Raw genomic sequence first — 25,497 nt, forward strand, 5'->3', positions numbered from 1 at the left:
TCTTTTCATCCTATTAGATTTTCTAATTTCTAAAAAGTTTTGAAGAAGCAATTGCACAAATGAACTAGAGTTCATTACTAAGCAATATTGAGCTGTTTAAAATAACGAAAATCCTGACATATTATCAGATGAAAAAAACTCCTCTTCTTGCCTACTCGCTTATTTTAAATTATCAGATAGGTGTTCCATCCTATGTATCTTGTTTCATGTAACTTGGTGACAATTTATTCATTGATTTGAATATTTGATTTTTGGAATAAGCTTGCTGCTCCCCTTTTGATTGTACTATAACGATAACGAGGTAAGTGGGGCGAACACTTGAGCCCGTTTGGTTAAGCCCTGCATTCGAATACATTTGGATAATTCCAATACTTTAACAATCCGCACTAATGCACTTTTTTTTTAAAGCTATAAAGTCGCCATTGGGGGCTCTGATTACGGTTATAACTTATTTAGCAGCGTTTTATGACGTAAAAGTACTTATTTAAACGATTATTGTTGCCTTTAGACGCCAGACCTTGTTGTTTGAGTAGTATGCCAGTTTATTTATTTATTTATTTATTTATACTTCAATGCCAAAAATATTAACATTTTTTTTTAAATTTATTTAAGGCAACATACAGTCATGTACAATCAATAGTACTATAGTAAAGATGAATATGATTAAAGTTTAACATTAGGCGAAGTTAATACCATAAGGCATTCTCATCCAATTTACCTTTGGGTTATGCAGAAAAATTAGTTTGGCGGTATAACAGTTGCGATCGGCACTGCTGTGGTTACAGGTTCGAATTTCAATATGACAAATCTTTATTATGTAACTCTATCCTCATCATCATTTCAGCCACAAGACGTTCACTGCCGAACATAGGTCAATGATTTCCATATCGCGCGGTTTGTAGCGGCCTTCTTCCAGCGCCTTCCTGCTACCTTTGTACACGCTATAGTTCATTATTGTGATTGAGAGAATAATTTTATATCCTTTACTAAATCTGAGCTTATCCAACGATATAACCTAGCTGTGAATACCAAATGCATAAAACTTTGTAGAACGTGAAACTGTGATTGTAGAGTTACAAACAAACTGAATATTTCTACATACTTATATGCAAAGGCACAAGTTTCTATCATAATGCTATCCAACTTTAATTCCTTCATGATGACAATCCACACGTCGTGAAACATCGTGTAAACAAAATGAGTTCTGAGAATTTAAGTTCGCAAGTGAATAATTTACACTTGTTTGCTTTTACTACACTTTTTTGCTGATGGAGGCTAAACGACATTTATTGTCTAGTGACGACAATCAGACGAGTCATTTTTGACTCAAAATAGCATTTAATAAAACCACCTAAAACGCCACAGTGTTTATAAGTACATAGCATCTACACAGAATAGGAGCTTTCAACGATTACCGGTGTTTTTTGTATGAAGTTTGACATATTTTTGAGGGTCTAATTGGCGAATTGGTATTCTCAATATGACTGTCCCACAAAGTTTGTCTAACCCCCTACCAAACACCCTGTATATCGGCAAGCAGATAACACAAAGAAGCTGTCACAACTACTAGTGGTTGTCATCCTACGCTTATAAATTATAAGATACTCTGTATCAGCCATCAAAAGATCATTGAGTAACGTCAACTCAAAGCAAACACGCGCTTCTAAGAATCAAGCCTTGTGCAATGTTCGTATAAACACTTGAACCCTATTTAGATAATCTGAAGGTTTATTTTGGAGGGTTTGTTCACGACAAAGTAATTTTATCGTCAGTCTGCCGAGTGCAGCGCAAACAAAAAGACATGCCGATGGTGCTACAGTGAATACAAGGAATTACTTCGATGATGTTGTGTCTAACAAATGCCCACACGTCTAACTTTAAAATAATGTCTAAGGATGAGTTTCACCATCTTACTTTAACTTTGTCAAACGTCGAAAATCTGTCATGCTTCATACAAAAAGCACTGGTTATCGTAATAGTTACGGTTAAAATAAGGTGGTGCAACTCAGCCTAACATATTTCGAATTAAACAGAAAAATGTAGAGCGCCAGATCTTAAAATAGGTGTTATTAAAATAAAAATAATTAACAGTAAATTATTTTAAAATATTAATAAGTGTTTTTTTGTCTGTTGGTGTTAAATAAGTACGTACGTACTCCTACAAAACGTGTGCCGTTTTTTATTTACGTTATATTGATATGATTGATAGTGATTGAAGGCCAATTATGATAGCTAATTATAACAAAATCGTTTCACTGTTGGGGTCGTTATCTTTAATATTTCATGTATAAACGATTATGATTAATAACTATTTATGTTATCTGCATTACGTGATTGATACTGATTCCTTGCCGCTTATTTAAAATAACACTGCGAGATTAATCTGAACTACCTTTTGCCCCCGGATTTTTGTGTAGTTTGGCCTGCCAACGATAAATTTAACTAATTATTTAACTACATTACTGTTTTTTCACTTAAGAATAATGTAACTTTTGAAAACTGTTAAAAAAAAACAAAAAAGTTTCAGTAGCTGCAATTTTAGTAAAAATTTGCAGGAATACAAACAAACTCATATACTTTTAGTAATGTACTTTGTAGATGAACGATAACAATTTTACCTAATCAAAACAACAACCGTTTATTTCACCGTTGTCTTATCCCATACCTTATTTTATTGGTATAAAGCCATTCAGCAAGATGTGAAAAATTCGTAGATGCAAACCCCTGAAAATGTTTTGAAATAATTCCTACATGCATTTAATTTTTGAGTAGGTGATAATCATGCTATTTTTACAAAGAAAATAATGACGAACATCATCACCATCATTTCAGCCACAGGACGTTTACCTGCTGAACATAGGCCTCTCCCAATGATTTTCAGATTGGTAGAGTCCTTTATGGACCACATACCGTCTGTCTTTCTTGTAGGTGAACTTCGTCCCATGGCGAACATACATAAAAAGAATAAATGTATTTATTATTTTTATGTATGTTCGCTATACAGACAGATGAATAAAGTCACTTTAAATAAAATAATAAAGTATCTAGATCAAGAACAGCACCAACATAGCAAATTACCATTGGTCAAGTCATAACTCACTCCACTTAAGCTGTTGACTATAATTTATTCGCACGGAGCGGTCACCCTGTATTTTTCAAGGCTTAACACATTATGGTAGCTCCTAATAAGCAATCTATCATAGTCTCGCCTAATTTATTCACCGATGGTCTGACGTGAATTTTCAGGGTTCCGCTTACAACCGTGCAATTTTTTCTAACAAAACATGTATCAATGGAACATTTTCAGAAATTCTCAAAAATTCTCCAAAAACTTTTTTAGTTCGTAGACTTGTCGCCTGTGTAAGTAATCTTACTAATATTAATATACTCGTAATGAAGAAAGATTAGTATTTTTGTATTTTTTGTAATGAATAAACTAAAAAATAATAATTTGCACAATAGCCTGAAACTTATAGATCTCCACGAAAATAGCTATATCACGATGCAGAAAGCGGCAATACTGAACACCTGCCGTATCGTTAGGCGGTTTCTACAGGATGAACCTACAAATGTACCAGTCATTTTATAAACTTATAGATCAGATACTTGGCTTGGCCCGTATCTGGTTTTAATCTTACCAGCACCAAAGCTGAGATAAAATATACGAACAAATAATAATAATAATAATAATGATAATGGTTATGGATGAAGGATGGAGGGACTGGTTACTGGGCTATGGATGGAGACTACGGGACACCTGCCTGGTTCATAGTCTCTGACTGAAAAAATGGCAGGCGGTGACTAGCCAGCGACTAAATGGGCCCCCCCTGGCGTCATGAGTCGTATAGACCGGACTGAGGGGCAACATTGGCGTCTGCCAGCTCAGGGGTGTAGAGAGGTGTGCTGCGCTTTCTCCGAGGTTACTCGCGGCGTTATGCCCTTTAACACTTCCACCCCTGGAGCATATAGCTCTAGCGACTCCACTCTGGCCAGCCGGTTAAGGCAAGCCAGAGGTGAAAGTCCTGCAGACCCTCTCGGATTCCACTTCGGCAAGCCGAAGACGAGGGCCTTGACCGACTCTCGGGAGCACTCGGATTAACAACTGGCCCCGTGGTGTCGCTACTCACCAACAGCTCGCCACAAAGCTGCCCTGCGGGGCAACAAAGCTGCCCTGCGGGGCGATAATAATAATGTCACCTGCCAATGTCATGTCTTGTTTGTAAATTTTCCTGAATAATTTTATGGAAATATGGACATCTAATTGTTATAATCTTATCTAAATCGTGTTATTTCTTAATTTATTTATGTTTGTGCAAAATAATAGTGTTATCAAACAGACTGAATCGTGTTTGTGTAATAGGCACGATGGATCAGAGAAATGTCATACCTCCGAATCGAGCTGCATAAATAGTGATAATATTATGTTAGCGACAGCTTTACTGCAAGAAAAGCTGGCGAGGAGAAATGAAAATATGAAGAATATAACTTTGGTTGAATACATGAATGTCGGAAAAATGTATTTCGTCAACTGCATCAACGACATGGACGTTGCCTTGGCAGGCAGCACATTATGATTCTACGCGCACGCCCACCACCCCCTCCGGTCCTATCCTCGTCATCGTCTCCGCGCTCCTCGTCGGGCGAAGAGTTTGTAACTCCTCCTAACACGAGCGCGTCGAGCGACGAGGGCGGGCCAACGACGCCGCCGCCGCCACCACGACCTGCGCGACGGGGACGTCCGCCGCTGCCGGCACGCTTGGGGTCAGCGAGGCAACCTGCCTCGCGCACGGCCCCCGCTACCGGTGGTGTAGTGCGCCGCATGCGATGGACTCAAACCATGAATGAGAACTGCATGCGCGCCTATTATGGGGCTACAGAAGGGGGAACCGTCCTGACTGCGTATCGTGATCGGATCCTGCCTTTGTTTCAGAACCTTGAGCCGACCATCACCGTTTCTGCACAACGACTATCGGATCAAGTGCGGGCTATTCAACGGTGCAAGCTGTTGGACCAGTCTGTACTTGATCGACTCCGCCTGGAGGCGATGCCTGCTCGGACAACTCCCCTCTTGACGTCGGAGCCCCCTGCCTCATCGTCGCCTACGGTGTCGTCATCGACACCACAAGCGGCGAGGGTAGACTCTGGTGGTGAAGAGGAGGGTTTGCCGAGTAGTGTAAGTAACCAGGTGAGTGAGCGATTGAGGAGGGCTTTGGAGGACACTATTGGTCAGTATCGGTTCACGTCAGATTCAAGGCCTCGACTACCGCGTTTGCCCACTCATAGACGTAATTTGGCGTTAATGGGAGCTCTGAATGCATTGCTAATTCCGTATATGCGGACTAGCACAAATTTATTTGATACCCACTCGATCCTGTATTGTGGTGCCATTGCGGTTTGCCGTGTTGCTGGTGTCCAGTTCCCAGACTCGGACAGAGCAACGCGTCCTGCCGGGATGACACCCGCGTGGCAAATACGGATCGAGCGGCGTATTAATGCATTCAGAACTCTCATTGCAAAGCTAATTTGTTTTAGACGGGGAAATAATCGTCCCCGAGTCATGCGGTTTGTGACGCAAGCCTTTGCTGGGACTGGCGTTCTACCTCAGGACTACATGGCTTGTGTCACAGAACGCATTGACTACCTAAAGCAAAAAGTCTATGCATGGGCAAACCGTATTCGTCGCTACAAAGAGCGCGTGAACAGATACTGGCAAAATCGTGTCTTCCAAAGTGACCAGAGGAAGGTGTACCGGAGATGGGAGGGAGCTGATCAACGTGTGAGCGACGGGCAGCTGCCAGATGTCAATACCATGATTGATTTCTGGCGTGGCATTTGGTCGATGCCCGTTGAGCACACTGAGGGTGATTGGATGCGTGTAATTGAGCGTGAATGTGAGTCCATCGAATCCATGGGGTCTATTGTTATAGATCCCGAAGACGTTAGTAGTGCAATCAGCACGGCCCAGAACTGGAAAAGCCCTGGGCCGGACGGATTGCACAACTTTTGGATTAAGTGGATTCGATGCTCACATGACCGTTTAGCGACACAATTCCAAGAAGCCCTCGAGCTCGGTTCCCTTCCAGCCTTCATGACTACCGGTGTCACCACCTTGCTCTACAAATCTGGTAGTACCATGGACCCAAAGAACTACAGACCGATTACATGCTTGCCTACCATCTACAAGCTCCTTACATCTATTCTGACCACAAAAATTAATACGCATATTGTCGCGAACAATATCTTGGCCCCTGCTCAGAATGGATGTAAGGTTGGGTCTCGTGGTACTAAAGAGCTCCTCCTCATAGACATGACCATTAGCCAACAAGTTCGACGGAGCAGGAAAGCTCTCTCTGCTGCCTGGATTGACTATAAGAAGGCCTATGATTCGGTGCCTCATTCATGGCTAGAGAGGATTTTAGAGTTGTATAAGGTAGATGCAACTCTGAGATCCTTTTTAAGCTCATGCATGGGGCAGTGGACTACAGTCCTTCGGCAACCAGGTGGTAGTGAGAGGTCTCCTGATCCATTGAACTTCATAAGGATTGAGCGAGGCATTTTCCAGGGTGACAGTTTGAGTCCCTTATGGTTCTGCCTAGCACTGAATCCTCTTAGCACTCTGTTAAAGGATTCAGGGCTTGGTTATCGGCTTCGAAGAGGGGGTGAGGTCATTAGTCACCTGCTCTACATGGATGATCTCAAGTTGTTCGCACCAAAACGACAAGACCTGGTGAAGTTGCTAAAAACCACACAGGTATTTAGCAACGCCATCAGGATGGAGTTTGGTGTAGACAAGTGTGCGGTCTTACATGTAGAGCGGGGAAAAGTTGTGAATTCCCCGAATTTACAACTTTCTGAGACAATGACACTCAAATCTCTCTCCGAAACTGAGACCTATAAGTATCTTGGTATGTCAGAATCGTTAGGTATATCTGTAGAAGACATCAAAAAATCGGTGAAAGAACGCTTTTGTAGCCGACTGACAAAAGTTCTTAATAGTCTTTTGTCTGGCGGCAACAAAGTAAGAGCTTTCAACGGTTGGGTGATGCCTCTATTGATATACTCCTTCGGCATACTAAGATGGACTCAGACTGAACTTGACGCCCTGGATAGGAAGGTACGTCAGCAGCTCACACAACATCGCATGTTACATCCGCGTTCATCTGTGATGAGACTGTACATTCCACGGAAGTGGGGTGGTCGAGGCTTTTTAAATGCCAAGAACCTCCACAACCGTGAAGTGTGCAGTCTCAGGGATTATTTCCGGTCTATTCCACTTTGATCACCTGGCTTTGATGACCCAGGTGATCAAAGTCCACTTCCAGCCACAATTTAGTGTCCTTTGATCACCCACGGATATGATGCCCTGGGTGATCAAAGTGGACTCCAGTTAAATTATTATTTTAGTGTCCTTTGATCACCTACATAAAAATCACACCTCTGAATAGACACGTCATGTCCAATTGTTGTACGTACAAACATTTTCTTAATTTAGACATTTTTTTGCAGCATGAAATATTTTAAAGGGTAACTTACCTAAACAATGTTTGTCCGTACATTAAGTATAAGAGGAGGTGTGATTTGTATGTAGGTGATCAAAGGACACTAAAATAATAATTTAACTGGAGTCCACTTTGATCACCCAGGGCATCATATCCGTGGGTGATCAAAGGACACTAAATTGTCGCTGGAAGTGGACTTTGATCACCTGGGTCATCAAAGCCAGGTGATCAAAGTGGAATAGACCTTATTTCCTTGCCAATGAGTGCGGAATGCATCGCGATGTTGTGGCAGTTGACAAAGGCCTCACGCCGCTCTCCTTGGCGAACGAGAACTGGCGCAAGCCAAAGGTCCTGAGCGTCGCGGATCGGAAGGACGTATGGAAGAGCAAGGAGCTGCACGGGAGGTTCTATCGGGCCCTTACAGGTCCTGATGTAGACCTCCTCGCCTCGGTGAACTGGCTACGCTTCGGTGAGCTCTTTGGGGAAACCGAGGGTTTTGCTTGTGCAATTGCTGACGAGGTCATGATGACGAACAATTACCGAAAATATATCCTGAAGGACGGTACGGTCGACATTTGTCGAGCATGCCACCGTCCCGGAGAGTCACTCAGGCATATAATTTCTGGTTGTTCGCATCTTGCTAACGGTGAGTACTTGCACAGGCATAACCTAGTAGCCAGAATCATCCATCAGCAACTTGCTCTTCAGTACGACCTTCTTGAATCTGAGACGCCTTATTACCGATACCAGCCGGTGCCAGTTCTCGAAAATGGTCATGCATTGCTCTATTGGGATCGTTCTATCATCACAGACAGGACTATTGTCTGTAATAAGCCTGATATTGTGGTGGTTGACCGATCCCAACGTCGGGCAATGCTCGTTGACATTACCATCCCGCATGACGAAAACCTCGTGAAGGCCGAGAAGGAAAAGCAAAGCAAATACCTTGACTTGGCCCACGAGGTGACCGCCATGTGGGATGTTGACTCGACGATCATTGTCCCGATAGTTGTCTCGGCAAACGGGCTAATAGCGAAGAGCTTCGACCAACATCTAAAGAAGCTCTCGCTGGATGGTTGGCTCAAGGGTCAGATGCAAAAGGCGGTGATCCTCAGCACGGCACGCATTGTCCGGAGGTTCCTCAGCCTGTGACCCTACCACCGGTAGCTTGGGCCCTGCTCCGCTACCAGCGGAATAACTATTTTTAAGTATTTTTTATTATGTATTTTTTTTTTATAATTTACATTGTAAAAAAATATTTAAAATTAAGAACCAAAGTTAATAAAGAGAATAATAATAATAATAAAATTTATTTGCTTAAAATGTGGTTGACATAGGTGTTACAATTATTACAAAATATAATTTATAGTACTCACATTTTACCAATATTATGGCATGCAAAAACTATGTACGAGTAATAACAGCACTTTTCAAAACAACAATCCATTTAAACAAAGAAAAATATCTACATAGAAATATTTAAACACATAATTCCTAAGCTTTATGTTGTTCTCTAAGGGTTGATCCAATGAGAATTGTCTGAAATACATTGTTTGAATAATAATTTATAACAGAAAAAAATACGTATCAGCTTTACATAATATTTCTCTTCAAAAAAACTTCATTTCAGCGCATTGTTTTCCAAGAATACGCGTAGTACGGAACCCCACGAGTCGCGTTCGAAAATGTTACTTGTCATTATACCACGCACGGAACGTATGAGTTAATTTATTATGTTAATTGTTGTTTGAGAAATGCGTTAAGCTAACACCAACGGTGATATTTTAACGTGACGTGTACACGGGGGACGCTCGAAGGAATTTTTTGTTACGAAAATAAATTGTGAAAACATTGTAACGACAAAAATGTGGGTTTCGACTCAGATTGCTTGAGACGTTTGTTTTGATAAGCAGTTTATTATTGTAGGAAATATTCAATGTGTTTTTTGAAAATAAACGCGTTTGGCTTTGTTAAGTTAATAAACTGAACTGAACTAAATAAAAGCGTGTCTATAAACTTACCTCACTTATATCAAAATCTAACCCATTACTGTTACCAAGGCTGTGTATAATTTTTATTTATATTCTTATGTTAACAAAATAAGAATATACCCAGCAGACTCTCGTCATAGATTGGTTTCAATGATAGATTCTTTTTATCCCTTGACTTCAATATCATTGGACCATAATTACAAAAAATATACGAGTATTAACCTAAAATAACGTTAATGCTGAAAAAAGTTATTCTTGTCCTTACATATCTACTAGTCATTAAGAGTGTCACAAAGTTCTAGCTCAAGTGAGAATCTTAGAGTAACATGAGCAAGAAGCTGTTAGAATGCTTACAACTCGGCTAACAATCAAAGTCTGAAAATACGGCAAAAGGAAAATACGCACAAATGAACCTCATGCCTCCATTTCAATTGTGACGATTTCCGCGCTTATTGAATACGCGTACAATGCGAATCGATGTATCGAAAAATGTAATATGGGAGCCACTCGGCTGTGATACGATCCGAGGATACTGGCAAGAATTAGATATTATACATATAAAATCATATTAATACGTTAAAGCTAGCACCCATAACACAAGCATTAATTGCTTACTTTGGGGCTAGCTGTAAAATTTGATAGGACCTGCCATATTCCAGATTTTCCAAAATCAAAAAATCTGTAAAATAATTAATCATTGAATATTTTTACTCATTTGTAAATAAAACAAAAAAGAATAATGAACAATCCAGTTAAATTATTATTATGCCGTTGATAAGATCCAGGACAGGTATGAAGTGACACGTGCAAAGACAGAGAATTGGCCTGCTTCACAACTGTGAGCCCCAAAGGAAACCACGCCGATCTGTGAATAAATAAATGCTACGTTCAGTATAAGTAGAAACTTTTGAGTATGACCTACCAAAGTGTGTGTTTTCTACTGGATACAACGTTAATAAAAAAGTGTTAAATTTATTTAAGCGAGTCAGGAAACTCATTCCTAATTCGTCTTGTGATCGCTTACACGTTTCGCGCTATCTCGTTTTGCCACATCATCATCATCATTTCAGTCATAGGACGTCCACTGCCCAATGATTTCCATAAAGGTTGGTTGGTTGGTAGCGACCTGCATCCAGCGCCTTCCTGCTACCTTTATAAGGTCGTCCTTTTATCCTTCCTAAGTTGTACTATGGTATGGTATGGTAATATGGTAGACCAAAATATCATTGTCTTTGTCATTACCTGAATTCGGCTGTTGCCACTACCGACCACGAGTGGGCCACCAGAATCGCCGACGCAGACGTTAACGCCAACTGGAGCCGTAGTGCACAACGACGATGCGACGATGTTCGGCCATCTTGGAAGGCACTGAGCGTTCGTGATCACTTGCAGGTTCGCTTGCCTCAACTCCTGGTTTTGTGCGGGTGGTGTAACTAAAATATTTAGGTTCAATTTTAGATCCATCAAAATTACCTGTACTTTAGAATTTATTCAAAATGTTATATTAATGTACAGTCATATTGACTAACTAGAAAACTGAGTAACTTACAGTCTGATGTCATCCCAAAGCCCATGGCCATAGCCCAAGTGCCAGCAAAGTTGTTGTTCTGTTGCCCAGTCGGCAGGTTTATGGGACTGATGATATCTAGGAAAAACAAAGACAAACTGGATAAAAACAACAATTAAATGATAAAATTTGTATAAAAGGAAGACGTTTAAATGTATAAAAGGAAGACGTTTAATTCCTATTGATTAACCGACGACCTGGTGAATGTTGCAGAAGCCACCTAGATGTGGATAACGCAGGCCATTAGTTGGAAAGATAGAAGAAAAGAAAAGAAAAATATGAAAAGTTAACTTACTGGTAAATGTAACCCAGTTGTGCCTGACGATGGCTATGTCGTTTTGGTAATTATTTACGTTCCAGCTGGGATGCATTACGATGTCAGAAGTATCAATGCGGATGCCGCCGAAATGCAGCCTCTGAGACCCGAACACCATCGTGAACCGTTGTGCCCAGCGCCAGCCGTCGAACCAGCAGTGCGCCGCCGTCAGCGAGCGCGTGTTCGACAAAAGGGATGCCCCGCATACTGACGTAGCTGAAGTCCCAGCAAAATGGCTCACAATTCCCACCTGTATAGATAAATTCTATTAGGAACTGCTTTATCTAACTCTTATAATGCGAACAGCTAGGGACTGGAATTCGCTGCCTGCTGCTTTATTTCCCAAACACTTTAATCCGGGCCTTTTCAAGGCGAGAGTGAAAAGGCACTTACAGGGCAGATATGTACCATCTTAGAGTGCTGCATCTCACATAACACCAGGTGCAATTTTAGAATACCATCATTGCGAAATACGAGACCTACCATGAAAGGATGCGCGCCTAAATTCGACGCGGTGCCGCCAACAATTCTGGTATAATTGACTTGTTTCTCCAACTCCATTAAGCGCGCAGACAGTGGAATCCCCACAGCGTCATGGTAATACCACTGCGGTCCCTCGATGGGGTTCGCTCCTACCACTGCCGCTGCCGCTACGAACACTAGCCAAGACCACTTCATTCCTGCAACCCTGGTACAAAAATGACATTGAGTAACATACATTATTTATTTATATTGATTGTTATTATCCTAATAAAGGAAATTTTGAAGATAAAAGTTATTAAATCGGTAACAACTTCCATATTCCAAATGGATTTTCCAATAGCTAATCTGTAAAATAATCTCGTAATGATTGTATCATACTTTACTGATCATAATTTTTATGGAGTTGAAAATCTGACGTTAATACTCGTAATTGAAATCAGTAATGGAAAATCCTAATTATCGAAATTATGTGATAGATAAGATAAATGAGCCAGTGTCTTCATAATTATCACTATAATACCGATGTACATCCATAAGCGGTTCACTGTTGTGAGCTAGGTTTGCAATGATGAAGTGGAATTGGCTGGTGTTCTTAGCTGCGGTGGCGGTAGAAGCAGGTCCTTTCAAGGGATCGCAGTGGTCTTATCATGAATCTGTGGGGATCCCGCGCTCAGAACAATTGAAGAAGTTGGAGCTAGCAGCCAATTCTACACGAATCGTTGGGGGCACTCCTGTACCTCTCGGCAGGCATCCGTTTATGGTAAGTTTAAAAAAAATATATTTTGGGAATATACTTAAATCGTGATTTTAATGGCATATTGAGCTGTGTAGGCATGTAAATGACACCAGAGTTGTGACTCCAGTGGGTTGTAAACCGAAATCACCCAAGAATTAAAATACCTAGATACATTTTTATGCATTCAAACAAAATGAATTGCACAATTAAATAGCTAGATCTAATCGCTTAACATGGAGCGAGGAATTAAAAAGGAGTGGGGTGCTTACTTATAATAAATGTATTTATGAACTCAGGTAGGACTCGTGATCCACCTAAATTACGTTGATTGGTTCACGTCGATGTGCGGCGCGTCTCTCCTGACGCACACACGGTCGCTGACGGCGGCGCACTGCTGGGACGACGCACGCATGTTCACCTTGGTGTTCGGCTCCCAGACGCTGCATACTGGTGGCTTGCGTATCGACTCCGAAGACGTCGAGGTCCATCCCGATTGGAACCCAGATAACCTACATAACGATGTCGCTATCATTAGGCATGACTGGGTCCAATTCAATAGTAAGTCTACCTATGGATCCTGAAAAAATTGATCTAGCTGATGTTTTTAATTCGGATTGGATACTTCATATTGTAAAATTTGTGTTTTCAGATGCTATCAGCCCTATAAACTTGCCTATTGAGGATGCGAATAACGACTTTTTGGGAATGTGGGCAGTTGCTATGGGCTACGGGCGGATATCAGACAGTATGATGTAAATTTTGTATCAGACAAATCATTTTAAAGGATTAATAGCGATGACTAAATTATGATAACAAATTTTATGGAAGAAACCCAGATGGATTTAGCATAACATAGGATTTTAAGCAATATAGTTACAATCTTTTCAGCAAATCCAAACCCAGCCAACCCAGAGCTTCGTGAAGCAAACCTACAAGTGATCTCGAACGAGGAGTGCGTTCAAAGGTACCCCAATAACGTGGTTTCGTCGACTCTGTGCACCTTGGCTCCTGTCGGCATCAACACCTGCGTGGGAGACTCAGGCGGCCCTCTAGTGGCTGGTTCAGGTCCCGACAAAGTTCAGGTGAGAATTACTTTACATACCTAACTAAAATGCAGGGAATACTCGTACTATTGTAAGATTTTACTTCTGATTTCCCGTTAGCCTTGCTAGATCTAGATTCTTATACCTATTTTTGGGAATTTAATTTAAAGATCTTACCTATCCAAATAAATCCAAATGTAATCTTACCATTAAGCTTACATTATTTTGGAGATTTCTGCAATAATTGCATTTTTAATTTCTTGTAAATTCTACAGAAAATAGTCGGAATTCAGATTATGGCTATTCCAATTTGAACTGCAATTCCAGTGTATTCTTGATAATATCAGCATTATGAGAAGAGTATTGCCACATTAAAAATGAAATTTATTTAATTCTAGATTGGCATAGTGTCGTTCGTTGTATGGGGCTGTGAAGATGGATTTCCCCATGGATTCGCGCGTGTCACTTCGTTCTTGCCATGGATCTTATCTAGGCAATAGTTTTTGTTAATACGTACCTATCTAATAAATGTGGTCAGTATTTGAATATTTATAGTTTTATTTACCGACTAACTGACTTTGCGAACCGCTTAGGCCCAGAACAGACGGTGAAACGCAACTGCAACGAAACTGCAACTGCTAGTTACTTTTGAGTTGCATCTAAGTTTCTGCCATAGCGTCCGTTGAGAGACCACACATTACGCGACCAGTTTGAAACTTTCAGTTTCAGTTTCATTCATCATAATCATCACAAAGTTGTAGTTTCTTTGCAGTTGCGTTTCACCGTCTGTTCTGGGCCTAACTCATCAAAAATTGATTGAACCCCAAAAAAGGAACATGCTCCGACTGTTGCATTAAGCCTAGGCGCAGGTAACTGACTTTTAGATGGCCGATAGTTGGGCCCGATTCTAGTTTCTATGAAGAATCAGCCGATACCAAATCTATGTTAGTTTTTTTTTTCAAAGAGATAACTTGGAATTGTCATTCTCACTAAAATGTCTCTGGGGTGGTGGCGTAGTGAGGCGGGTCGTTACATTCCCTCTAATATGGTCGAGTGAAGCGATGGCTGGTTCACTCGTCATGTCTGTGAACAGGCGCTGCTTTTGGGGACTGGTCAATCCAAGTTATTCAAATTTATGTATGCGAGTCATTTCTACTAGTATCTTAATATGTAAGTCTAGATATTAGCACGTCACTACCTTGTTTAATATACCACGCAATCTTGTATACCCATTCTTATAAGATACACCATACAAGAATGCATGGTAAATTCAGTGAACTGCTCCTGAATCGAATGTACCTACTTCTACTATTTCTATTTATTTATATTAACCGGCAGACAGTGGTGACTGAGTTTGTTGCGGCGCTTCTTCTCAGCACTTGCCAAATGTTGGTCTCGAAGCGCTGGTAGGGTAAAAAGATTATGAGACATGTAGAGGCTCCTTAAGAGCAAAATGACGATTTGTAAGAACTATTTATTAGTCCAAACAAATAAAGAAATTTTGACTTTGACTTTGACTTATGTAATGATTTTTCATACATCTCATAATGATCAACAGCCCGACTCAACTATCGGCCAGCTAAAAGCCGGTGGTCTGCGCCTAAGCTAAAGGTCGATTCACCCTTTTTTTATCAGTGAAGTCACAGTTCCGACCCAGTACCGGCACAGTGATAATTATGATACATACGTAACATCATAATACAATGATAATATTATTTCGAAATATTTTATTTCTATTAACGCATTTCCACGTCACCGTCATACTAGTGTGCTTGAGTTTCAGAGACTAGCACTGCGAAAAAATACTTATCGAAACTCTGTACCTATCGACTTGGTATAATTGATTTTAGTGAGAGTCTATATTTTTTAACATAATTGTGATATCTTCAGGAAGTTTGAACTAAATATAAGATTGACTAAAACTTATCCCATCAAGTCGCATAAGTAACAATTTTGATTTCTATTGTCTTGATTCTTGAGGCTTGATGGTTCAACATTTTTGTAGTGAACCTATTCCTTTTAAAGGAATTTAAAGTATATTCTACATGATGGACGAACATTTTTGTCAATAGCAACACTTGATTAATTTCTCGGTTTGAGGTGGGGACTCGTGGTTGATGGGAAACTGTGCATAAATTCTTGAATTTTTGGTCATTATGGAGCGTTTCACGGGACAACAGCATGCTTTTTGTGTGATTTCTATATTGGACAAGGACCATCAATTTATACAAGTAATAAATAATATATTCTAAGTGATATTTATTAAAATAGTTTAATCTCTTGATAGAATCCAGGGTAAGAAAGAGGTCACGCGCGCATAGCCAGCTGGATGACCTCCCTCGCAGGCACCAGCTCCGAACGAAACAACACCAATCTGTAAATAGATACATTATCATTTCTATTGAAACCTTGATGAGCAAAATGAATGAAAAGTTAATGACAGATAGCAACAACCAAAAACACATTTCTTCTTGTGACTAAAATTTCCGAAGATCAAACCTTAATTTTCAGAAAATGTTATAGTCAAATTTTAATGTAGAAAATACTTTGAGGATTTCTTAGATTCGCAAAGTACTCAGAACATAAATAAGACTGCACTTTCGTCCCAAGTGAAACAATAGAAAAACGTGTCAGAGCAGTGTGCCTACCATGAGTTTACGTTAGGTGTGCTCGCTAGCGACTGCGAAAAAAAATGACATTTAAATGTATGACATATTGTGCAGCGCCCCTAGCGGCTACTTTCAAGAAATAAAATCTTCATATAATTTTTTGACGTATTCGCTAACGAGCTCACCTTACGTAAACTCATGGTAGGCACACAGATGTTAACAAAATATTGATAGGTATTTACCAGAATTTGGTCACTGCCGGTTCCAAGCGCAAGAGGACCGCCTGAGTCACCGAGGCAAATGTTAGTCCCGACAGGTCCTCTCGTGCAGAGAGTTGTGTCTACAATCATGCCAGGATAGATCGCATTACATTCCTGGTTCGGAATCACTTGAAGGTGAGCCTCTCTCAAGTCCGGATTGAATATGGGAGTCTGAGCTGAAAAAATTAAAAAAAGTTAACACTCCTGACTTAAAAGTACATAAATTCGTGTTTTTTTTCTGGCATAACCTACGCCAGGTAGTGTGGAGTGTGCACTTACTATCATATTGTCTTCCGTAGCCAACAGCTACCGCCCAAGATCCAGCAAAGTCGTTGTTTGCTTGATTTGTTGGTAGATTAATGGGCCTGATGATATCTGCAAAAGGCAAATAGAGAAATTATGATCATTTACATTTTCACTGTTTTTATTCATAAATATACCCATGAAATTTCAGAAAATCAAAAGGAGCACGTTATATACTGAAGTTGCTTTGTTTGAATACCGAGGGTACATTATGAGTGTGTTGATGAAAGCTACATCAACTAATGTTTTGATACGAGAATCACCAGACTAAGTGGCCTAAATTTTAGATTTGCTAGTAACCTTACCGTTAAAGTCAACCCAATCGTGTCTGACGATGGCGATGTCGTTGTGTAGGGTCATTGTGCTCCAATCGGGATGCATCTCGATGTCTTGGGTGTCGATACGCAAACCACCAGTATGCAGCGTCTGAGAGCCGAACACCAAGGTGAACAGGTACGCCGAGAGCCAGCCATCGTGCCAACAGTGTGCCGCCGTCAGAGAGCGTGTGTGCGTCAGGAGAGACGCGCCGCACATGGATGTGCTTGGACTATTGTGCAAATAGATCACGATTCCCACCTGAATTGATAAGGACACAGGGTTAAATTTTGTCAAGCACGAAATACGATGATGGAAGCTGAGAGCGTTCAAGTAATCCAGGTCTCATAATCCTACTTAATATTATAAATGCGAAAGTTTGAGTGGATGTCTGGATGTTTGTTACTCTTTCACGAAAAAACTACTAAACGGATTTTGATGAAACTTTACAGTATTATTGTTTATAACCCAAAATAACATATGGGCTATAATTTATGACGATCTGTGACAAACTAAATTTCACGCGAGTGAAGCCGCGGGCAAAAGCTATATTTAATAATGGAAAGAGCCAAAATTAAATGCAAATGGCGATCGTGCAAGGTGAAAGTCCAATTTTCACCCGATTACGCCAGAAGGAAGGTTATGTTTTTATGTTGCCTACATTACAAATATTAATCTATATACAGTGTGAGTCACGTTAAAGTGTACATATGAAAATAGATGAAACTAGACTTATTTTTATCGACAAAAAAGAGGTCAAAAAATTTTTGAGATTTTTTTTTAATTTTTTATCGAATTTTTTTTCTTCCAATTACCTATTGTAAAGAAAACGTAATAACTTTTAAACTAAGCGGTATATCCTGAAAAAAAAAAACAGTAATAATGCTAAATAATAAGCGATACTAAAAAATACATAAAATACACAAAAAGGCCAACAAATAATAAAAAATGATACTTTTTGAAAAAAATCTGCTTAAAAATTCGTGTTTTTTTGGTTATTTGATAAATTTCTCCAAAAAATGCCCCTATAACCGGTGGTTTTTATTACTTTGTATTATTTTCTATCGTATTACCTTCGTAAAACCAAAAATCGCATGTCCCTATCCCTATCACAACGTTTGCAATGATTGTTTGAACTAAGCCTCTCCGGGCGCGCCATTCAACGCTTCGTTAACAACGAAAATGAAAATGGCTCTAGATTTGTAATTTTGATAAAGACAAGTTAGATTTCAAATAAAAACAAAAGATTTCGAAGTAAAATAAGCTTTTTAGTTAAAATTAAATTTGTCTCTACCTATAGCGGAGAATAATGTTGTGGCAGGCCTTTGTTCAAACGATCATAGCAAATGTTGTGATAGGAATAGAGACATGCAATTTTTGGTTTTACAAAGATAATACGATAGAGAATAATACAAAGTAATAAAAACCACCTGTTATAGGGGCATTTTTTTGAGAAATTTATCAAATAACCAAAAAAATACGAATTTTTAAGCAGATTTTTTTCAAAAAGTCTCATTTTTTATTATTTGTTAGCATTTTCTGGGTATTTTATGTATTTTTTCAGTATCGCCTGTTATTTAGCATTATGACTGTTTTTATTTTATCAGGATATACCGCTTAGTTTAAAAGTTATTACGTTTTCTTTACAATAAGTAATTGGAAGAAAAAATATTCTATAAATAATTAAAAAAAAATCTCAAAAAATTTTTGACCTCTTTTTTGTCGATAAAAATAGGTCTAGTTTTATCTATTTTCATATGTACACTTTAACGTGACTCACACTGTATATAAAAGAAAGTCGTGTTAGTTACTTCGCTTATAACTCAAGAACGGCTGAACCGATTTAGCTGAAAATTGTCAGGGAAGTAGTTTAGAGCCAGGAGAAGGACATAGGATACTTTTTATCCCGTTCGAAATTAAAAAAAGTCTGCTTATTTATTGCCATTAAGGCGGAACAAAGTTCGCCGGGTCAGCTAGTCTATTATATAAAAGAAAGTCGTGTTAGTTACTCCACTTATAACTTAAGAACGGCTGAACCGATTTAGCTGAAAATTGTCAGGGAGGTAGTTTAGAGCCAGGAGAAGGACATAGGATACTTTTTATCCCGTTATTTATTGCCATTAAGGCGGAACAAAGTTCGCCGGGTCAGCTAGTATTGCTATAAAAACGATCCGTTCAATGAATGCTAAATGTGAACTCACCATAAAAGGGTGTTGGCCAAGAGGCACTACGGTACCCCCAACAATTCTCGAAGAATCAGCTGCAAGCTCCCGTTGCTTTATGCTTTCCGATAGTGGAATCCCCACCGACTCATGGTACGACTGACGTCCATTGAAAGGACCTGCTTCTACCGCCACAACCGCTACAAATACTAGCAAAAACCACTTCATTTCTGCCGAAAATAGTTTAGAAAAGTGTTCACAATATGAAATTCATAGTTTATATACATCGACCGCGATAGTAGTATCTTATCCGCGGTATATCTAATTAGGATTTCCCAAATTATTTACCTTTGGGAAATTAATTATTTAAGATAATTGTTATCAATCTTGTCACTCACGTCATGATAAACCGGTGAATAGTTTAAAATATAATCGACTGATTTATGATTGATACATTACTTCTGTCGTGAAGTGCCGAGTGAGTATACACAGTTCAAGAACCATTTTCGTGCATGAACATAATAATTCATTTGTATTCTTTCGTGTCGACAACAAACCTACACAGTGTCAGCCCAAAACTTCGCTACAAGAGTGGCGTTGTCAGCAGAATTCATTAAATTCTCCTGAGTGCAGTTGCTCGGGCAGTCAGGGCGCGACATCATGTGCTTCATCGACTGGAGCACATTTTGCTTGTATTGGTCTTGGTTTTTTCTATCTATGATTATGTATTTACAAAAAAAAATATTTATATCCGTTGTCTGCACAGATATAGATATACATAGATAACGCAAGTAGCACGATCTGTATTAAAACCAAGCGTGCCGACTTTTTAATACCTACTGTGACGTCACAGACAACATTTAGTGACGGGAAATCGTAATCGATTCAAAGATGCCGATGCCGCCGCTGCCCCAACGCACCGCTACGATCACAGAAATGGCATCGATTATCTGACAGACGAATGAGATACACAGACGAATGAGATATACAGACGAATGATATTAAACGGAATGTTTAAATAGATAATATTTTCATTGAATTCTAAAAGGCTAATTTTAGACACGATCCCGTATTAATAAAAACTTAAAATATGTTATTATTTACTTTAAATAGTGAATAAAATACATTTTAAGTTTTTATTAAAATATCAATATCTCGACAACGGTGCCTCGTAGATATTTTGTATTGCTCTTATAACATATCCAGCAATATTATGTGATTATTTGGTCACAAAATTCTGTTATTTGTGGCAATGTTTTATAAAAATCATCAAAATCACGTACACTACTTGTATTCATTTCTCTACAATCTACATCATCATCAGCAGATCATTATTTCTTATATGTATGTACACACATTATTATAAATACTTTTACATGAAAATACATATATCTATACTATACTTTTTCTAATTTTCTCTTCCTTGACAACAATAGAGGTTGTTGTGGTGTTTCTTTAATCCATTATCTTCATTTTTTTTAAATCGAAAACTAGGAAAAAAAGTCATAAATAAATACTACAAATACACATTAATTAGAATATTTATTTATATATGAGAGTTATTTTTTAATAATAAATTAGTATCATTCGTCTGTCCGATATCGATAAGAATCGATTTATTGATTAAAGTAGTAGAACGAACAACACTAGTAGCAAAATTTGACAGACGAATGAGAAGTTGCGTGTACAACGAAGTCGAAGCGATGCGCGACAGTGGCGCTTGTCCGTTATACATCGCCTCTAAACACATAACGTCAGATCAAACGCTCAAAACAAACCCGGCAATGTATCGTAAAAAATTGTTTGAATGGTAAGTTATAAGTTTTTAGGTACATTCTTGAAACCAACGCTTGTAATACTTAAAAAATTGTTTTAAAATGAATTAACACTCAATATTATATCAAAATAACTTACCCGTGATAGGAAATATGTCCTTGCCTTTGGGAGCTCGAAGTTTTTGGCTTATTGCAATTAATTATCACACATTGAGGCATTTTTCTAGTTTTCGCGGCCGTCCGCATGCAACAACAGACGCGCGTGGACTGTGAGCAGCGGCAGCTCATTCCGATGATTTATCGGGATCGGGACACGCGAAGTAGGTGCATTCGCGTTATCTAGGTATATCTATATCTGTGGTTCTCTGGTACCCATGGTACAAGCTTTGCTTAGTTTGGGACTAGGTCGTGCAGTGTAAAATTGTCCAAGGATATCTACCACAGTAGATTATAAATACTGTGTATTTACTCATTTTATATATTTGATTAACTATGAAGATTATCCCAAACTTGGTCAGTCATAATCTCATCATTTTGTATTAAAATAACGTTCTTCATGTGCGAGGGATATCTACAGAGTACTGAGGTTTGAATTAAAATGCAGTTGTTTCTTCTATTATTAATTTATTTATCAATATTTGGGAAACAAACAATCTTTATACACAGCTACAAAGTTATCAGCTACGATAGGCACCTGACGTAATTAAAACCTACTACTTATCTGTTAATCCATCCATTGACAGTGTTAGTCACTTATTCAATCATTTTTGAGCATGGTGATAAAGCACACGAAGTTTGAGATTAATGTGTATAGGTCAGTCAGGGATAAAAATGACGATTTTTGGATGTTAATACCTAAATAACCGTTTAGGATATTATGTTTATGAAAGTAGCACATTTCGTATCAAGCAAGTTTCAATAATGAGCCAAATTTAACTAGCGGCAGCCCGCAACTTCGTACGTGTGGTTCTCGTTTTACTCCCTTAGGAGTTGAATTTTGCAAAATCCCGTCTTAGTGAACACCTACGTTCTAAACAGAACAACCCCCAAGAAAAATTCAAGACTCCTAGCACTAATTGTAGTTTCTGAAATTTCGTGATGGATTACCGAGTGAGTCAGTCAGTGACCTTTCGCTTTTATAATATACATAATATCTAGATAGTTTTTGAGTTCAGGGGTCAAAAGTTCCAAATGGTTCGTGTAATATTACACACGGTGCTGCTCGCCAGTATCTGTTACTTGAACTTTACACGCTACCGCGTGTCTAGAAAAACCCATAAAGCTCTCTCATAAAACTCCTTTATTTTTGCTAGGCTTTGAAAAAGCATTAGACACATATTTTTTACATAGATTCTAAAGTTTTATCCGAAAATCTTTACCATAATTAATATGAAGAAGGATCATGAAATTAATATACGTATTTATATGTATAATATATTATTAAATACACGTGTTAAGATATTATTCAAACAATATTTACTAAAGTAATTTAGTTTCTTGATAGAATCCAGGGTAAAAACGAGGTCACTCGCGCATAGCCAGCTGCATGCCCTCCCTCACAGCTTATAGCTCCGAACGAAACAACACCAATCTGTAAATAGATAAGTTTTCTTATTAATTTTAATTCATTTTATCATATGATATTGAAACCATATTAAGAACAAATTAAAACAGAAAAAATATTTCTTCTTCTGGGCAAAATTTCGATGGATCAAACCTAAAACCAAAAATAATATCAAAGTATCAGAACATACGGCTTGAAGTAAAAAATCCTCGTCCATAAGTCAGTAGTAAAAAGGTTGTTTCTTCTAAATCAGATGTTAATCCTAATATTATATTATGCGAAAGTTTGTATGGATGTCTGGATGTCAACATGTTTGTTAACTTTTTCACGCAAAAAAACGGAACTGATTTTGATGAAACTTTACAGTATTATTGTTTATAACCCAGAATAACATATAGGCTATAATTTATCACGATCTGTGACAACTAAATTTCACGAGGGTGAAGCCGCGGGCAAAAGCTAGTAAAGTAATAAAAATTACCAGAATACGGTCATCGCCAGTTTCAAGCGCAAGAGGGCCGCCTGAGTCACCTTGGCAAATATTGGTCCCAATAGGTCCTCTTGTGCAGAGAGTTGAGTCTGCAACCAAACTAGGATACAACTGCCAACACACTTCGTTTGGCACCACCTGAAGATGTGCTTCTCTCAAGTCCGGATTAAATGTGGGAACCTGACCTAAAAAAAAATTATAAAAAGTTAATTTTGACACAGTCATGACCTAAATGTTGCTTTCGTCGAAATTAAGGATATTTGTTTTTGTTGAGAGACTTTACTGTTAGTTAGTTAATTTAGGTCCAGAATAGGTGAAACGCAACTGCAACGAAACTGCAACTGCTAGTTACTTTTGAGTTGCATCTAAGTTTCTGCCATAGCGTCCGTTGAGAGACCACACATGACGCGAACAGTTTGAAAGTTTCAGTTTCACTCATCAGAATCATCACAAAGTTGCAGTTTTGTTGCAGTTGCGTTTCACCGTCTGTTCTGGGCCTTAATGTTTAAAATTGAGTAAAAGTACAAAAATACCGTTTTATGCATGCAGTATGCACTTACCATCGAATTGTCTCCCGTAACCCACAGCTACCGCCCAAGATCCAGCGAAATCGTTGTTTGCTTGATCAATTGGTAGATTAATGGGTCTAGTAATATCTGCAAAAGATAAAAAGAGAAACTGTGATTCATCACTGTAAAGATAATTATGATAAGTTAATCATTATGACTTTATCTATAGTTCACTATCAAAATATAAAAATGACTGCAAAAATAAGAATGAATTGTCGCATTCCTTCTATACTGACTCACTGAATTAAATTAATGAAGTTGCTCTGTTTGAATCCCGTAAGGGAAGTATTATGAGTGTGATGATGAGAGTTAATCAGCTAGTGTTCTTGTACTAGAACTACCAGACTAAGTGGTCTTCAAATATTGGGTTTGCTGGTCAGTAACCTTACCATTAAAGGCAACCCAATCGTGTCGGACGATAGCGACGTCGTTGTTGAGATTCAATGTGTTCCAGTCGGGATGCATCTCAACATCTTCGGTGTCGATACGCAAACCGCCAATATGCAGCCTCTGGGAGCCGAAGACCATGGTGAACATGCGCGCCCAGCGCCAGCCGTCGTACCAGCAGTGCGCTGCCGTCAGCGAGCGCGTGTGCGTCAAGAGAGATGCTCCGCACACAGACGTGGCCGGGGTGAACAAGTGAATCACGATTCCCACCTAATAATAAGGGTTCATATTTAAAACGAAAATGGCTGAATGTTTGCGTTAGACTGGCCGAATCGAGTTGCGAGTACGTAGTACGTAGCCCACATCCAGCCATTGGTACTATAAGCTATTGATAATGGTGTATCATGAACTTCAATAACAACAGCCTAAAGTAGTCCAATATTTTCTTTGTTAAGATAATCCAGCATAACTCTCAAGATAAAACAGTGATTTAACTTAAAAAAACTTACCATGAAAGGATGCTTGCCAAGAGGCACCGAGGTGCCGCCGACAATTCTGCTAGAATTGGCTGCCAACTCAAACTTCTTCAATTGCTCGGACATCGGAATTCCCACTTTCTCGTGGTAGGACCACCGCGGTCCCTCAAAGGGAACCGCTTCCACTACAACTGCTACTAAAAAAAGTAACAAGCACCACTTCATTCTAGAAACTTTGCCTCCCAAGACCAAGTGAGTACTATAGTAGTGTGAATTTTGTATTTATATTGCATCAAAAACTGGTAATTATCTTATCCGTGAAGTGATAAGTAATTAGCGTTTTATTGATGAAAACTTACCTTTTTAGAGGAAATTGGTTTTTACGATTTATCTTGTCAAGATTTCGGTGTTTTGCCAATGGATTCCCCAATCAATAGTAAGGGAGAGTCCGGTAATTTGGACCAGTTTTTTTCAATCCCATTTTACACATATACTCAACATCAAATAAACCGCACCTTCCGCGACGCGAACTTTAACGATTTTCTTCTGACACAATCATGGTACCCCAACAATATTGGTGTTGAAAGCCCAATAAATATCCTTAAAGAAAAACACATTTAATTTCTTAATAAATTATTAACATATACCATAAATGTGACTTGAAAAAATACCTCACTTTGGGCCCACCTATGGGATCAATTAGACCAATTTTTATGGTTATAAAACCAAATAATGATTTCACGTGTCCTCTTTAACAGATGGATAGCAATTAAACCCAACTTAACAGTTTTATAGCCATAAAAGTTGGCTCTAGCGTAACTACCTATTTTTTAAAGAAGTGACTCTGGATCCTTCTAAAGACACATTTTTGGGGTAAAAACCTTTCCTTTAATGAAATGAAGGTTAGAACTAGGCTTTTACATAAATGGTACCAATATTGGTGGGAAGTGGG

General features: G+C 38.9%; 5 protein-coding genes across 5 annotated transcripts; 2 read left to right on the forward strand and 3 right to left on the reverse strand.

Annotated features, from left to right (window-relative positions):
* The first annotated feature begins 4,198 nt into the window (after positions 1-4,198).
* LOC114358671 (uncharacterized) lies at positions 4,199-9,023 on the forward strand. Its single transcript, XM_028312693.1, has 3 exons — positions 4,199-7,258; positions 7,749-8,462; positions 9,018-9,023. Exons 1-3 carry the CDS (start codon positions 4,571-4,573, stop codon positions 9,021-9,023), a joined length of 3,408 nt encoding a protein of 1,135 aa, XP_028168494.1. The 5' UTR covers positions 4,199-4,570.
* Positions 9,024-10,225: 1,202 nt separating this feature from the next.
* On the reverse strand, positions 10,226-12,077 carry LOC114358734 (collagenase-like). The gene is made up of 5 exons (XM_028312774.1): positions 11,857-12,077; positions 11,353-11,623; positions 11,040-11,135; positions 10,733-10,923; positions 10,226-10,355 (listed from the first exon to the last, which is right to left on the reverse strand). Exons 1-5 carry the CDS (start codon positions 12,049-12,051, stop codon positions 10,254-10,256), a joined length of 855 nt encoding a protein of 284 aa, XP_028168575.1. The 5' UTR covers positions 12,052-12,077; the 3' UTR covers positions 10,226-10,253.
* A 302-nt stretch (positions 12,078-12,379) lies between these two features.
* On the forward strand, positions 12,380-14,183 carry LOC114358690 (collagenase-like). Its single transcript, XM_028312716.1, has 5 exons — positions 12,380-12,616; positions 12,889-13,150; positions 13,242-13,337; positions 13,481-13,674; positions 14,034-14,183. Exons 1-5 carry the CDS (start codon positions 12,422-12,424, stop codon positions 14,133-14,135), a joined length of 849 nt encoding a protein of 282 aa, XP_028168517.1. The 5' UTR covers positions 12,380-12,421; the 3' UTR covers positions 14,136-14,183.
* A 1,691-nt stretch (positions 14,184-15,874) lies between these two features.
* On the reverse strand, positions 15,875-19,555 carry LOC114358723 (collagenase-like). The gene is made up of 5 exons (XM_028312763.1): positions 19,324-19,555; positions 17,113-17,383; positions 16,784-16,879; positions 16,487-16,680; positions 15,875-16,009 (listed from the first exon to the last, which is right to left on the reverse strand). The coding sequence occupies exons 1-5, from the start codon at positions 19,510-19,512 to the stop codon at positions 15,908-15,910; spliced, it is 852 nt and encodes a 283-aa protein (XP_028168564.1). The 5' UTR covers positions 19,513-19,555; the 3' UTR covers positions 15,875-15,907.
* A 2,560-nt stretch (positions 19,556-22,115) lies between these two features.
* On the reverse strand, positions 22,116-24,812 carry LOC114358715 (chymotrypsin-1-like). Its single transcript, XM_028312753.1, has 5 exons — positions 24,579-24,812; positions 24,072-24,339; positions 23,674-23,769; positions 23,105-23,298; positions 22,116-22,650 (listed from the first exon to the last, which is right to left on the reverse strand). Exons 1-5 carry the CDS (start codon positions 24,768-24,770, stop codon positions 22,549-22,551), a joined length of 852 nt encoding a protein of 283 aa, XP_028168554.1. The 5' UTR covers positions 24,771-24,812; the 3' UTR covers positions 22,116-22,548.
* Positions 24,813-25,497: the final 685 nt, after the last annotated feature.

The sequence above is a fragment of the Ostrinia furnacalis genome, unplaced genomic scaffold, assembly GCF_004193835.3.
Source record: "Ostrinia furnacalis isolate ACB-3 unplaced genomic scaffold, ASM419383v2 OfSCF0294, whole genome shotgun sequence".
Taxonomy (NCBI): domain Eukaryota; kingdom Metazoa; phylum Arthropoda; class Insecta; order Lepidoptera; family Crambidae; genus Ostrinia; species Ostrinia furnacalis.